The following is a 15,396-nucleotide window of genomic DNA, read 5'->3' as shown; positions in this document are numbered from 1 at the left end:
TCAGATCATAGAGTTTTGCATACTTTATATCATATTCCCATGCAACCATAATTTTCAACAAAGGATATTCTGAATGCTTCAAAACAGCTGAAATTAATCACCTGGGAACACAGTGAGCACACCCATGTGAACCCACAGCATGTGAAGCAGGGTCGCTAGGTATTCTCCTGACTCTGGGTTAGAAGTTCTTCAAGTCCTGTTCTTGAAGCTGTGGCATAATCCAGTGCAGCAACATTAGATTAACACAAACTGAGATCACACTCACCATCTTTTCTGACAGCACCACCTCAACAGTTTTCAAATTAGGGCTGGTACCTTCCACTGCATTCATGTCCCAAGCTGGCCTTTGCGTCTGAGCATTAGTAGAACAAGCCCCTAAACCAGGAGCCCAAAACTTCTTTACAGTGCTCTTGTTTACTTTGGTAAACTGCCCTACCAACCTTTAGCTATACCATTTTCAGTTCTATCTGTGGTACATGTTGTAGCTTTTCAGCCATGAATATTATTTAGATGGGTAGTAATTATTTTTCAATTCCTTTTAAAGTGCACTAAAGGCTAGAAATGAGAGGAGCAGGACATTTTTGAGACCTTTTTCTCCACAGCCTATCAACAAATACTATATTAAACAGTTTGAAAATTGTTAGTTTGCAAACCTCAGGCATGTAAAAAAGTCAATATGTAATTTCACAACCACATCTCTTTTCTCTTGTGAATTAACATATAAAAAGGGACTCGCTCTATTTCTTCTATCACAAAATTAAAGGCATTCCATACACAAAGGAGTTGGTAAGTTTCACAGGATAATATCTTCAGTGCATTTATTAAATTCTACCTCCACCTTTTTTCTCTCAAATACATACTGAACACCAAATCCATTTAAGAGACGTGAAGATGAGTTCTCCAATGGGACCAACATGTGTGACATTTCCTTTGGGGAAATGGCACACCAGCACCATGTCCCATTCCTTACATTTACTATGCATAGACATCTGCTGTCCTCTTCCTGTTTTTCAGTGGAAGAAGAAGTTCCTTATAGTAACATTTTTTAGTGAATGCTCCACTCCTTATGGAAAATTTTAGTTCTTTCAAGGGAAAGATAAATGCCTGAACCCTAAACCTAAACCATTCAAGATGAAAGTGAGTGCCTCCCAGGAGCTGAAGCCTGGGTTAGGATTCATCACTGTGCACTTCTTCATTGTTAGAATGCTGTGGCTGAGGTGTCATCTAAAGGAAACCAGGATATAATACAGGAGATGTGTATTTCTATAGGAAAATGGGAATAAGAGGCCTATATACCCATGGGAGTACCATGACGACCGTTTCATATTGAAGCATTTGAGTTTCAATGGTCGTATTTCCAATCTGGGTTTTTTACATATAAAACAAAAATACTGCCTTCATATTTTTCTGAGGAAGGCCTGCAATTTAGGAAGAAAGCCACTGGGATTTTTCCTGCCTTCATTTCAGTTATCTTTTGCTAGGTTAGGACTCGAGCTGTTACCTTGTAGATGTCAAGGAATCCACACTGGTGGTCGAAGCGCGTGTAGAGCTCGTTGAGCATGCTGATGACCTGCATGGGTGTGCACTGAGCACAGATGGCAGTGAAGCCAACAATGTCCGAGAAGAGCATGGTGACATCATCAAACTTCCTGGCCTGAACCTGCTGCCCCTGCCACAACTGCTGAGCCACCTCTTCAGGGAAAATGGAAATAAGGAGATCTACTGTCTTCTTCTTCTCCTCTTCCAGGGCTTGGTGTGTACATTCTAGCGTTGCCTTCAGCTTATCCATTCGTTTTTTCAAGCCATCCTGTGCCTTTGCTTGCTCCCCAACCAGTATGACATCACGAGTAGCATCATGGATAGGAATGTCCGAAAGATGGAGGCCTCGGCCCATCAGCTCATCCAGCTTGTCCACACAGGGGGAACCCAGAAACAATATAGAGTTTGATTCTGGCACATGAATCATTTGTCCTTTAATTTCCATCACCTGTAAAACAAAAAAAAAAAAGTTTAAACACGTGGAAAAATCAGCTTATAGATGTGGATTCTCATTCTACTTTCTCCATTTTTTCAGCTAAAACAATTAACTGTAGCCTTTTATACAGAAGCCTCTTGCACTCACCTACTCAAGTAATGAGACTCACAGCTTGCTCATCAAATTGAGTCAGAAAATAACCTAAACTGACACAGAAGAATTCCCAAATCAAATGTTGGATTTTGTTTGTACCCAATTAAATAAGGAAGCAATAATATGTATTCTCAGAGTGCCGTCTAAATAATGTTCCTGGAATGTACCTGGACAAACGAGCAAATTTTAGAGTTGTTCTTTCTCTGTTACTTAGCTATAAATTACAAAAAGCAAAAAAGTGAAGAGAAATTGCAACTGTCTGAAAGCAGATTAGTGAAACTAAGTTCCTTCTGTTCTTTTTCAGCAAAATATCTAATACAAGTCAATTGTAGCCATTTTATAGAGGAATTAAAAAAAAAAAAAAGATGTGAAAACCAGTTCTATAAAATAACAAATGGCATGGAAATATCATACTATTCCTCCTGTTTCCTGTTTTCCTTCTAATACATGCAGCAGAGTCGAAGGCTGACACTCAGTTAGAATCTGCAGATTTCTTGGTAACAGATCTTCATCCAATTTGTATTTGCGAGATAGCAGAAGATACAGTAGGGAAGGAGCATCAGGTGGTTCATCACACTGGTTTATAGTTTTTGTATTTGCCTGTCAGATGTCTAGATATTTTGAGCACTGTCCAAGGGTTGATATCACTGAGGCGGTGGATTGTAACCTCTTGCTCCATGATGGCAGTCAAGCACAAAACTATCACGCTGAAATGGACGCTGAAAACTAAACTAAATCAGACAAAGCTGTATCTCTTTTTAAATACAGCTTGCCATATTGAAACATGCAATGTTTCATGAATCACAAAGAAACATTAAAAAACGTTAAAAACAACCCCATTAATGCTTCCATTCCAGGTCTGCACAAAGACCAGGGCAATACTGTGCTATGTGATCTAAAATACCCACAGACCTTACCCTAAGGATCTCATACTCAGTACAGGCACAACACAAAAACCTTGTGCACCTAAGCAGTATTTGGCACCATAATGCCTTGTATGTGTGTTTTCCATTCCACACAATATCTTAAAATGAAAAGGCCTCCTCCAGTCACCATTTCTTTCATCATGTAGGCATTCGCTTGCTGTCACATGATTCACTTATCATTTAATCCTCCTTCCATCCATAATCCTACCAAGTAAAATAGAAGAACCTCCATCAGGGAATCCAGTGGTGTCTGTTATAATGATGTGATTTAAGTGTCCAGTGGTCTGAAAGCTCCTGCTGATGTGACAGGCAATTCTCATGGTACTTCCATGTCTGGGGGAGATTTTAGGGAGCTCCTTTTCTATCAATTGTTTTTACATAACGTTTACATAATATTTTTTTTTACATAATGCTGTCATTGCAAACTCTATGGCAACATGGGAATTGAGCCTATCCTGTCCCTATTGCCCTCTACCTTCTCTGTTAGCAACCTAACTTTCAGCTTCTGATATCAGCCAGGGAACTCAGCAAGTGAAAATAAATGCAAGTCATTAAAATTGTCAAATTTTCTAATTTATGTTCCTGCACACCTACTAATATTTACATTCCTAAGCCTTGCTTCCTCAGCTTCACTCTGGGACATTCATCTCTCTGAGAAAGGTAGTCAGCTAACTACATGAGCTGATTTAATGCTCCATGGCTAAGTGTTCTTTTTCTACTTTTGAAACATGGCTCCCTGGGAAACAGGATGCTTTCTTCATGCATGCAGCCTCATGCTTTCAAAAGGGCACATGCAAAATTGTTTTAACGCCAAAGTACAAGTTGCCAAGTATGAAATAAACAGTACAGCATTTCTAAATTCTCTTCCTATTTCGTTCCACTGTGTCAGAAAGTTTTCTGTTTGTAGAATTTCACTCTTGTGCAAAATAAAAGTGTCTCATATTACCACTTGCCTCTTCCATCTCCAGGTGAAAACAGGGTGTTTTCAGCTCAGGAGGAGAGAGTGTGACCACAGACCCTGGCTGAGCCAGCCTGGCCTGGGGTTGAGCTGTATGTCAGCTAGGCAAGGCTGGCTTGGAGGTGTGTTTCTCCTGTTAACCTGCTGTGAGACTAGAAGAAAACCAATGCATCCCCCTGTGCTCCCACTTCGCCTCTGTCAATTTGAGGTGTTAAACTCTTTGATGTGATCACTGTCTGCGTTAACATATTGTGCCAACCTTCCCCAGGTGGACTTTTCTCAGGAAACACTGACTGTGTAAATAACGTACTAAACAGGCACTCTGGAGTCCTCTGCTCAGCTTCTGGGTAACCCCAGGCAAATTATCAATCCTGACTTCTTATGTGGCCTTTCAGCGCAGCAGGAACAATGCTATTGACCACCCTGTAACACACTTTGAGACTCATGTGTGAAAAGCAATAAAAGACAGGCTATCCTGTAAAATGCCTAACTAATAATAATCAAGTGAACTGCCCCTTGCTTGAACAAGGCTGAGTGTTTCCAGAGCATTTTGAGAAATTTTTGCAAAGGTATTCTTCATACACAACTGATTAGCTTCCTAAAACTGTCAAAGGTTCAGTGATATTTCAGCTTTATCCCCTAAATTATCACGTGCTCTGCTTAACAGAAATTGTTGATGTTTCCTACCACTTCTCTCATGTTATATTAGTGATTCAGTTTTCCTGCTCTCTCTTGATGACTGATGGATGTTTTAGAAAATGGCCTGCCAGTCTCTTCAAGTTGCCAAATCAGGGAACAGGACAGCAGGAAAAAAAACTGCCTCAGCTTTCCTGGAGCAAAACACTTAGGTCTTGTAAAGAACAACAGCAGACAAGAGTTAAGACTGCATCACTCTTATCAGCTTTTGCAAAGCCCTTTCCTTTCCAAAGAAGTTTCAGAGATGATTCAGACACTTTCTAGCAGACTTCAGTCTGCAACTGTGATCCAGGATGACCTCCATCTCTTTTCTTTGATTTCTTGTGCTTCTTATATTCTTCTTTTTATCTAAAAATATAGCTGATGCTATAGGGTATCAGGTTTGCCTAAGCTTGCCATAGTAAGTCACACTTCTGGGTACCTCCCCAAAGCTGGACAGCTTTACACCTGGACCATTAGCCTACAGGCAATCAGGATGGCATCATCCATCTTCCTTGTAAGTGGGGAAAGATAGAAACATTTCTGTGATGAATTGTATATCATTACTGCTACAATTCATTGCATTCCTGTCTCTTTAATTATATTCTCACTGAATAAAATGAGAATAATTCTACCATTTTCAGAGGAAATTCTGATTTACAGTAGTGCAAGAGAACATTTTGAAAAGAGCAATTATATATCATATTTTACGGTCCTATGTTGCAGTGAAATGACAGTGCAGCCTAAGTAGCTCTGGGATGAAAACCAAAAAACCTACCACTGAAAGAAAGGGAGCAAACAGTTCCTGATTCTAAGGAACTCTTTCAGCCTCTCTCCCCAAAGACCCAGCTCAGAAATACTGACAGATTCTAAAACTGCTTTTCGGGAACATGGAGAGTCTCCTACTGAGTAGTGCACCACCAGCTACTTCATTAGGTACACAATATCCAATCCTCTGCACACCCTCTGCGTACTCTGGATGCAAGCCAGCCTAGGACCAAAAAGCTTATGAATCAAATGCCAAATCCACTGCCTGATCTTTAACGAAAAGCACAGGGAAAAGTTTCACTGGTTGCACTGAGGGAGGATACTACTCCGTACAAAGATGTGTGTTTTGGAATAGTGACTGAGAGAAGGTGTACACATCCCCTGAAAAAGATTAAAGAAATACAGGATGGTATCCCTGAGAAATAACTGGGTGGTTAAAAAGGATTTTCCTTCTAATTGGCCAGGCCTTTTCTGCAGCCTCTGCAATCCAGAAATTTCAATGGAGCTGCTCCTTTGATTTTGATCAGTGCATAAACCCTCCCAAACTGTGATTATAGTCTTCTCTTTTTTTAGTTTTGTTTATTGGGATTAGGTTAGAAACTTACAGTGCTAGGCCACACTATCATACACAGTTGCACATCCATGCTTGATTTCATACAATGGACTAATTCAGTAAGATAAAACAAAGCTGCTTCCTTATCAGGCTCATAGTTATTTAGAGGATGGAAAGACTGGGGCAAAATCAGCTTGAACCTGAACACCATCACCATTGTCACTTCCAGGTACAAAGAGTAGAGGGTGACTTTCAGAAAGGAAGTCCAGCTGCAAACCTAAATTTTAAAACAACTGGACTTCTCTGAATGTCCTGTAGGATACATGGCAGTGTCTCAGGAACATTTACAGTAAGGTATTTCCTAACATTTGAGGAGTTAGAGGCTTAGGGATTTTGTGAACACTGGAAAAGGCAACAGTACACTTGCAGAAAGAAACACAATTACTTGCTATGTTTCCATGACATGTCTAGAAAGGCTGAAAGCATGACGGACAACACTGGAATTTAAAAAAAAAATCTCTTAAATTGGAAAAATGGGCTAAAGCTGGAATTCAAAATAAAGGTAATAAATATGTTTAGATAGAAATAATCAAATACAAAAAGTACATGCAGGTTAACTGTTCCTAAGATGGCCCAGAGTGCACACAGTAGAACAAATGAATGTAAGCCAACATGTAATGCTGTCATTTATAAAGAAAACGCTATACAGGACTATGTAAGCAAAAAATACAGATTGCAAAACACAGGAAGTAATCCTTACACTGTGACCACCAACTTTCAGACCCCAGAAGTGCAAATTTACTCCTTTTAAAGTATAACAAAGAGGTGGTTCAATTAGAGAGTCTGGTGAAAAGCAATGAAGGCAATGAAAGGTCTAAAAAATATGACCCACAAAAAAAATTTGAAAACATTTTATGGTTTACCCCAAAGAAGAAAAATCTGAGTGTGGGTATATGAAAAACATACTTAATGCCAATGTAAAGAAGTCAAACACAAATCCTGTAGCAAAAGCTTTGAAGGCAAGGCCCTAGTGAGTGATCCTGGTGGACACCATACTGAACATGATCCATCAAAGGCTAGAAGTACTCTGGGTTCTGGAAGGAGGAGTGTTGCAGCTGGTGGAGGGAAGTGATCCTTCCCTTCTCTCAGAACTGGTGAGGCCACACCTGGAGGACCGTGTCCAGTTCTGGGATCCACAGTACAGGAGACACATGGACATGCTGGAGAGCATCCTGAAAATATGATAGGAACCTGGGACATTCTTTCCTATGAAGAAAGGCTGAGAGAACTGGGACTCTGTTTAACCTGGAGATGAGAAGGCTCAGGATGATCTTATCCATGTACCTGAAGGGATCAGGGATGACAGAACAAGACTCTCTTCACTGGTGCCCAGGACCAGAGGCCACAGACATAACCTACCCAAAGGAGGCTCCCTCTGAACATCAGAGAACATTTGTTTTATGTAGGGTGACCAAGCAGTGCTACAGGCTGCCTGCAGAGATTGTGGTTTCCATCCTTGAAGATACTCAAAAGCCACATGGATGTGGTCCTGGGAAACTGACTCTAGGTGACTCTGCTTGAGCAGAGGGTTGAACCAGATGACCTCCAGAGGTTCCTCCAACCTCAGTCTATGAAATGAAAAGACTCAAATTGGAAAAGAATAGTTTAGCATGGGATATTCTTGTATTCATAGGAAGAGTGAGAAAGAAAACAGAATTGGTGAGGAATTGGATTATGGTGAGGAGTTGGATTATGCATTTGATTTGTGAGATCTGTCAAAGGTGATCAATCTGTCTGGAAAGCAGGGGAATGAACCAGTGACTTAACACAAATTTAGATGGAAACAGGAAGGGGAGACATAGTAAGGTATCATTTTGCATTCAAACAAAAACTACACAAGTTACTTCTGAGATAATTAATGTAGTGTCAGTGTGGAATTAATTGCTTCAGTCAATTTATGACTCTTTCTACAGGCAACAACAGAAACAGGTGCTTCTGGAATAAAAGTTGTATGATCTAAGTGAGACATCTAAGTCATGGTCAAATGAGTCATGCCCCATGTGTAGACACACTTACATTTCTCTGTTGTGAAGGGAGCACAAGGCTTGGAGAAACACACCTGTACTGGTTAAGTCTACCTCCTATTGATTCCTATAGGAGTGAATGTATGCTGTGCATGGAAAGGTACCTAAATGCCAATATGTTAAGTACATTAAGGGAAATACGAGATCTCTATTGGTCTAACAAATTTCTATTTTAAATGCTCCAAGCCTCAATTCAATAAAATGAAGACTTGGAAAACCTGTAAAATTAGTGCTGCTCTGTGGCTGGCTGACCATCAGACAGGTAAAGCACGACTTTGACCTTTAAGACAGAAAAAGAAACAGCTATTAAAACCTCTCAATACTCCTGCTCTGCTGGTAGAGTGGGGTAAGTCAGAGCCACAGCCAGCAGAACTAGCTGTGGAGAAAGATTCATGAAAATAAGAAAAAATCCCGATTTGCTATTTTACTGAAATCCTGATTTGCTATTTTTTCTGTAGACAGAAATAAAAAAATACCATCTTCCATTACACCCATGTTTTATTTAAAAAGCACCCCAAGAGAAATACATACAATCTCCACAGAAATGAAAAATAGCTTTTCAATCGATGCCTGATACAATTGAATAAACTAGATAATGTTTGCTCAGCACAACTCAGGACATGCTTGGGTTCTTGTGAAATTGTAACTCTCAGCATTTGCTTACACATTTGTATTTCCAGCTCACTGCATTGTCAAAAGAATATTATTCCACACAGCAGCAAAATGACTGTTAAAAATTTCTCGTTATTTATAGCAAACCCTGGAGTGTTTCATAACATGCAACAGTCTTCAGAGCAAAGTGACCAAATGTAACATTTTCTATATGTCACAGATACCTCATAAACCCAGACTGGCAGCAAAAATATTGTACCTTTAAGAAATCCAAAATTTTGGTGGGAATACGTATTTTCTATAATGTAAAAGAGAGAGAAAGTGATAAAGAGAGAAACATTAATAACTTTCAGTTGTAAACTTGGACCTCTAAAATAATTTCTTGGTATGAAAAGAGTAAGTAAAGCAGATTAAAAGCAAACAAATTAGGGTTAGATAGGATCTGCCCCACAAGGAGCATAGGTATGCATGACATATCAAAAGCATGGACAAGCATGACCTGTAAGGACAAGTGAAAGGGGGAAAGAGGAAGAGGTAAAGGAGATGACTCTATCCTTAACACATCAGTCTTCCAAACCAACTAGATAAACAAAAGGCAACAGTGGATTCCACCTGAAAAAGGTCACGACAATTTACAATTTATCTTTTCTTGCTTCAAGACACAGAAATTGCTTTTAAGAAGGTACTCCTGACTGCTACTGGGATAAGTCCAAGATAAATCTAGCCCTGTGGAATAAAAACAATGGGAAAAGGATTCCTTCAAAGGAACATCTCTCTTCACAAGACAGCAAAGAGTCAGAATTCAACCCAATGTTCTCCTTGGCCAGTTTCCCTTACAGGTGCTCTCAAGCAGAGGAGTGGATGAACTCAAGACAGCAGACAGGCAGAACATGGTATGGGCAATACCACAAGAAAAAACTCACCAGTGTTCCCAAGAGAATTTCAAAATCCCTTTGAACATCAACACACCGAGAACAGATTGAATGGTTTTTTCCATTAATAATTATCTTCACATACTTAAACACGACCTGTGTGAGTCCCAAAGGCACCATTGGCCTGACGTCCCTGTCCAGCCTCCCAGGACACCCCTGGCTGTCCATCACCCTTGCCCTTGGGCTGTCAGTCCTGCCTCAGCGAAGCTCTCACAGCCCTGCTCTGCCTCCCTGGCCATGGGCCCATCCAAGGGCCCGAGTTCCAGCCCAATATTGGTCTTTCCCCATCCCCAACCCCAGGGAGATGCCAGTGCTGGTGGTGGGCTGCCCCCACGTTCCCAGTCTGGGTGCCTGGGACATGTCCTGGCTGCCAGGTGCTGCCTCTCCATCCTGCAGACTCCCACAGCTCCCGGCACCCAGGGGGCCCTGGCCCCTGCAGTACCCTGACAACATCCAGAAAACATTTTACCTAAAACACCTATCAATCAATGTGCATCTGGACAATGGTCTTGGCCATATGGTGTAGTTTTAGATAGTCCTGTCAGAAGCAGGGAGCAGGACTTGCAGAACATTATGGGTCCCTTTCAACTCAAGATGTTCTATGATTTTGTGGTTTTCATTTTACTGCAAAATCTATTTCATCCCCTAAGATTGCTTTCAGGTTGCACACACCTTGATTAGCATGCTAGAGTTTTATGTTTCAACAAGACATGTCTCTTCTACCTTATTAAAAGCCAGGATACTCTGTGCAGATACTCAGATGCCCATCTTACTCCAACAAGACAGAGTTAAAAACGTGCAGTATCAGTGTTAAAAAAGTCTGCTTTGGTCAGGAGCAGAGGAGTGGAAACAACTTTCAGAGGCATGCATTTGTTTAGAACCACAGAATGCTAGAATAGCTTAGGCTGCAAGGGGCAGTAAAGATCATCAAGTCCCAACTCCGCCCCTGCCACCACAGGCAGGGACATCTTCCTCTAGACCATCTTATTCAGGGCCCCATCCAGCCTGGCCTTGGAGAATTGCAGGGATGGGGCATCCACAGCCACTCTGGGCAACAAGCTCAAGATCTGTGAACTATGAAAGTGATGGTAGCAATAACCATGCTCCAAGCCACATGCTTGCATTAATTTCACATTTCAACCAAAGCAAAATGCATGTTGGTACTTATGATCCCACTACAGTTTAATTACAACAGATCAATCAAAGTATAAGGGAAATTTCCCCTATTTAATATTCTCTATGAAAGAGATTAATTTCTATTTTTGTTAAACATGTGATTAAAAAATAAATGCTATATATATTTATATAATCAAATCTCTAATTATCTCATGCCTGTGAAAATCTTTATAATTGACAAATATTATCTGTCAGTTTGTTAAAGACAGGTATTTTTTATTTATTTCTGTCAATGTCAACCAAGCAAGATTACAGAGGAATGTGTCAGTAGACAGGGGAAGGAGGGGAGATGTTGCCATTTTCCACAGTGTAACTTTCTGGATTAGTTCCCACTGTCTTCACCCCAAGATTTGTGAGGGTGCATGAATCAGTCTTTCACCTAATCCTTCCACTAGCAGTATTCACCTCCTAACAGGAGCTTGTCCTTTGAACAAGATCTGTCCCAGCTGCCTGAGATGATGATCTACTAGCAGAAAGTCCTCTTACTCATGTGACATTTCTTGCTAAATACTTTTCTTTCTCAGATTCAGGCTCACTTGTTTCTTTGTGGAAATTGGTTCTTAGCAAAAAGCAGTGAAGTGGTTAAATAAGTGCATATGTTTATTCATGAAAACAGTAGGCAAGGAGCAGCAGAAGCAGCTTTCCCCTTTGATCTGTGAGAACAGATATATATAGCAACCATTAGGAGATATGACATTTCACCACCAACCTAGGCATCTTAAAGTTCCTGTGATTAAAAGATCTCTTAGCCCATTCACCAGCTAGCTTGCAGAATTTTTCACCTTTAGGACTTAGAGAATCTGACTCTTTCCCTATTCATCTTAAGTATATAAATTCCTGCCAGCACCACACCAAGGAAGCTGATGAGAATTGGAGCCCTGTGTTGGTATTTTTACTTTGTTTTGATTTTTATTACCCCATATATCACGTACTTTTGCAGCTTTGATAAAAGACTCTATCATTAGAATTTGATATTGGGATTAATCAATTCTGGTCTCCTGGTGCAGTATAAACTTTCAGAACATGAGGAAAAGAAATTTCTTCTTTTCCCAGTCCAATAATTCTTAAGTTACATATAATAAGAAAGGCCCATTCTAACTCTCACTGAAGTAATTGTAAATATATCAAGCTGATTTTCCTGAGAACTGCACCAGACCTTTAAAATTATATTTTCTCTCTATTTCTTAAAAAGGTTGAATTTCTTTTAGTGTGTTCAACATAATCCACCACATCATTAGGAGACCTTTCATCCATAACCTGCTGTAAGTAGCATATTTGAGAGCTACCAGTAAAAGACAGTCTCCTTAAGGAGTCTCTTACATGCTGCGTTAATAAATTTGGGAAGAATGCATTGGCCCAGTTTAGTAGCCTCAGGTTAAGGGTGTCATTTTACACAAAGTACTTATTTTACAACCTATCAAGAAATAGAAAGTAAATGAAAACATTAAAATGCCTTTAACTTAATTATAAGTAGGACATAGTGTGAGAAGGAACAGTCAGATGTAGTGAATATTCACATTTCTGTGCATAATAAAGTATCTGTGTAGCTTCCCTTTTCTTCACTGCACCTAACTGATTTTTCCTTGATATAGTAGTAAAGAAAATGGAAAAAAAATGTTGAAGGTGATATTTTGAAACCAAAGCATAGTCAGTTCTATTGCCCTGACTTTTCTTGCACAAATTGAAGCAAGCAGTTAAGCAAGTTGCTGCAATGACACAGGCTGACAAGAAATAAGATGCTGCCCATTGTTGCATGGGGGCTGCCAAAGCCTGGAGGGAGCATGGTGGAATGGGGCAAACGGGAGTGTGGGTGGAATTGGGAGACACAGCCTTTACAGCAAAGAAGGACAACAGAAGAGATCAGTCTAAAAATACTGAGAACTGCTGCCTCACAAAGCTCCTCACTCAGATTGCAGATTCCTGTCCCTGGATACCTCAGGGGAGCTTTGCAGAGCTTCTCAGGACTGTCTGCCATAGGCAGATCACAAGCCAGCCCTAGCAGGGCTGCCCCAGCAGTGCTCTGCCTCAGCTCAAGCACCCGGCCGAGGAGCAGAAAATATTTGCTCAGGCACAGCACGGCCAGCTTACTCAGGACAGGCTGAGAGGCTGAGTGGAGCTAATGAAAAGCTGTCTGTACACACATCCACAGGATCAACTCTAACCAACTCATAACCAATGCAAATACTGACCTGCAGCTAATTTGGACATGTGAATTCCCTAAAGAGCAGAGCACTTGATGAACCTCCCCATTTTCAGAATTTTGACTCCTACTATTCTTTTGACTATTAAAGACTTTAAGACTAAAATCTGTATTTCAAAAGTCAGTTTTAATATCTAGATGCCTTTCAAAATTTCACCCTTCAGATATTTACTCACTTTGCAGGAGTCAGAAGGAGGGGAAGAGGCAGGGAATTCAAGAGAGGTTAAGCCCAGGAAGAAGCAGCAGGGAAGGTTTTAAGATTTGGTTATACTTATCATTATCCTACTCTGATTTGATTAGTAGTAAATTAAACTAATTTCCCCAGGTCAAGTCTGTTTTGGCCCTAGCAGTAACTGATGAGTGATCTCTCCCTGTCCTTATCTTGACCCACAACTTTCTCTCCCATATGCAGCTGAGGAGGGAGGCCTGCCTAAAGTCTCCCACGAAAATGGTCCCATGAGAAGAGCCAGAAAGAAAACATTCTCTTTGCGGAAATAAGTCCACCTTATCTTCAGGTTTTACCTGTAAATCTGCAGCCTTTTCAGCTAAAACAGTGGGCTAAGTTTTATTGAGCATCTGTAATATATGTGTCTTCAGTAGCTGTTCTGCATTTTCATTTATTTGGGTTTACCTGGCCTGTCATTGACTCCTGTACTTCATTTACAAGCACAGGCTCTCATAAATGCTCTCTTCCTTCTGCACAAGTCAGGATCTACTTGGATTCAACAAGCAGTAAGAACTGGTGTAGTCACACACAGCTGTGTGTTACATGGAAATTATTTTGCACTGATATCAGATATTGCTGAAGTGCTGTAATATCCTATAACATGTAGATTTTTACTACACATTTACACTGGAAATCCACTATTCTCTGAAGATTAGCAGTTTATATACTCAAATTAACACAAACACAAAATCAAGGAATCTCTCCCTAGTTTTCATATAGAACTTGCAATATTAGACCAGACATGATGTCCTCCAGAATGCTTAATTTTTGTAATTGCATTATTTTTCATAAAATTTTAATAAAGTATTAAGACTATGGAGAACAATTAAAGGAATATTAAATGTTATTGCATTATCAGGCTGATGATTCTATGACATAAAACACTGGTTGACATACTGAGAATACAGAATATTTAACTTCTCAAATGTAATCATGTGATTTATCTATAAATTTAAAATAAATTAAACTAATTCTCTAAAATACTCTGTTCTTGCACAATAATCCATAATAATAATTTTTTTAAGACAGTAAAATTTAGCAGTCCTTAATCACACTGCGACAGTCTTGATTTGAATCAATGGCATTATTCACAGATCAGTTGATTTCTTAAAAATAAGAAACTATTCTTATATGTGTCAATGAAATGAGAGAAAATTATGATGATTACCCAGCTTCAGGTAAGAAGAAATGACACAGAAAAGCAGACTGATGATTGCCTATTTCTGTGTTAAGACACAAATTTTCTCACAGGATAGTATGACATCTTTTGTTTAAATAAATTTTCCAATTGCTTTCAAAACGCATGGCTCTCCAGAAGGGATGCTCTTGAGCAGGAGCAATGAAAAGGCCTATTCTGAAGTCATTTGGAATTAATGGAGAGGCTGTTTTTGAGAGCAGCACACTCCAGGACACAGGGTCACAAGTGGAAAATCCCTCCTTTCTCAAATGATTAATATTTGTTCACCTTTTATTGCAGCGCACAAAACATTCTAGGTCATATCTTCCAATACGTACAAGTGCATGTTGCATCAGTGGAAATAAATGGAAAGTCTGGCACAAACAACTCTCTGATGACATTTGTGATTTGTCAGTCATAGCTAAACAGTGTAACTAGCCATTTTCCCCAATTTCTTCCCACACATGTTTGTGAAAGGAAATAACACCCTTTGCTCAACAGGCAAGAAAATAAGATATTGTTTATGAAAAGTCATTATGATGTATTAGTGACTTGTGAAAAGATGGAAGAATTAAACTTCTTTCTTTCCCTTCTGCTTTGGTTGATGGCTCCTCAGTCAATTGAAAACACCATTGTATTTCATACACAATAACCTAACTGAAGCATGTTAAATGATCACAGATTACCAAGGCATTTCAATTGCTTTGAAGCCCCCAGAGTAAAAATCCTGACACAGTGAAATAAATTGATAAACAACCAACTCAACTATGTAGAGAGCTCCACTGCAGCTTTCTCTCATGCCCTGAAATTATATACTGTTTGAATATGGATGACCATATATATAACATATATTCTCTGCTGATTGCAAAGGTTCACAACATCTTAATGTTCATGTTCCACAAAAGCAGTTAATTATTGAAGTCAGGAGAAAAATGAAATCAGTGCTCATTCTGTAACAGCTTTCCAGAGATCAGCTTCCAT

At 39.7% G+C, this 15,396-nt stretch overlaps 1 protein-coding gene across 1 annotated transcript in view; it reads right to left on the bottom strand.

Moving 5' to 3' along the window:
* Positions 1-15,396, bottom strand: part of GUCY1A2 (guanylate cyclase 1 soluble subunit alpha 2) — a 137,362-nt gene that overhangs the window by 59,029 nt on the left and 62,937 nt on the right. Inside the window, exon 5 of the mRNA XM_039718384.1 lies at positions 1,502-1,987. Within this exon, the coding sequence (XP_039574318.1) occupies positions 1,502-1,987 (486 nt within the window). The remainder of the gene's footprint in view (positions 1-1,501; positions 1,988-15,396) is intronic.

This window comes from Passer montanus, unplaced genomic scaffold, assembly GCF_014805655.1.
Source record: "Passer montanus isolate IOZ18808 unplaced genomic scaffold, ASM1480565v1 scaffold4, whole genome shotgun sequence".
In the NCBI taxonomy this organism is placed as follows: Eukaryota; Metazoa; Chordata; class Aves; order Passeriformes; family Passeridae; genus Passer; species Passer montanus.
The sequence above is the reverse complement of the archived record's forward strand: the minus strand, read 5'-3'. Positions and strand labels throughout refer to the sequence as shown.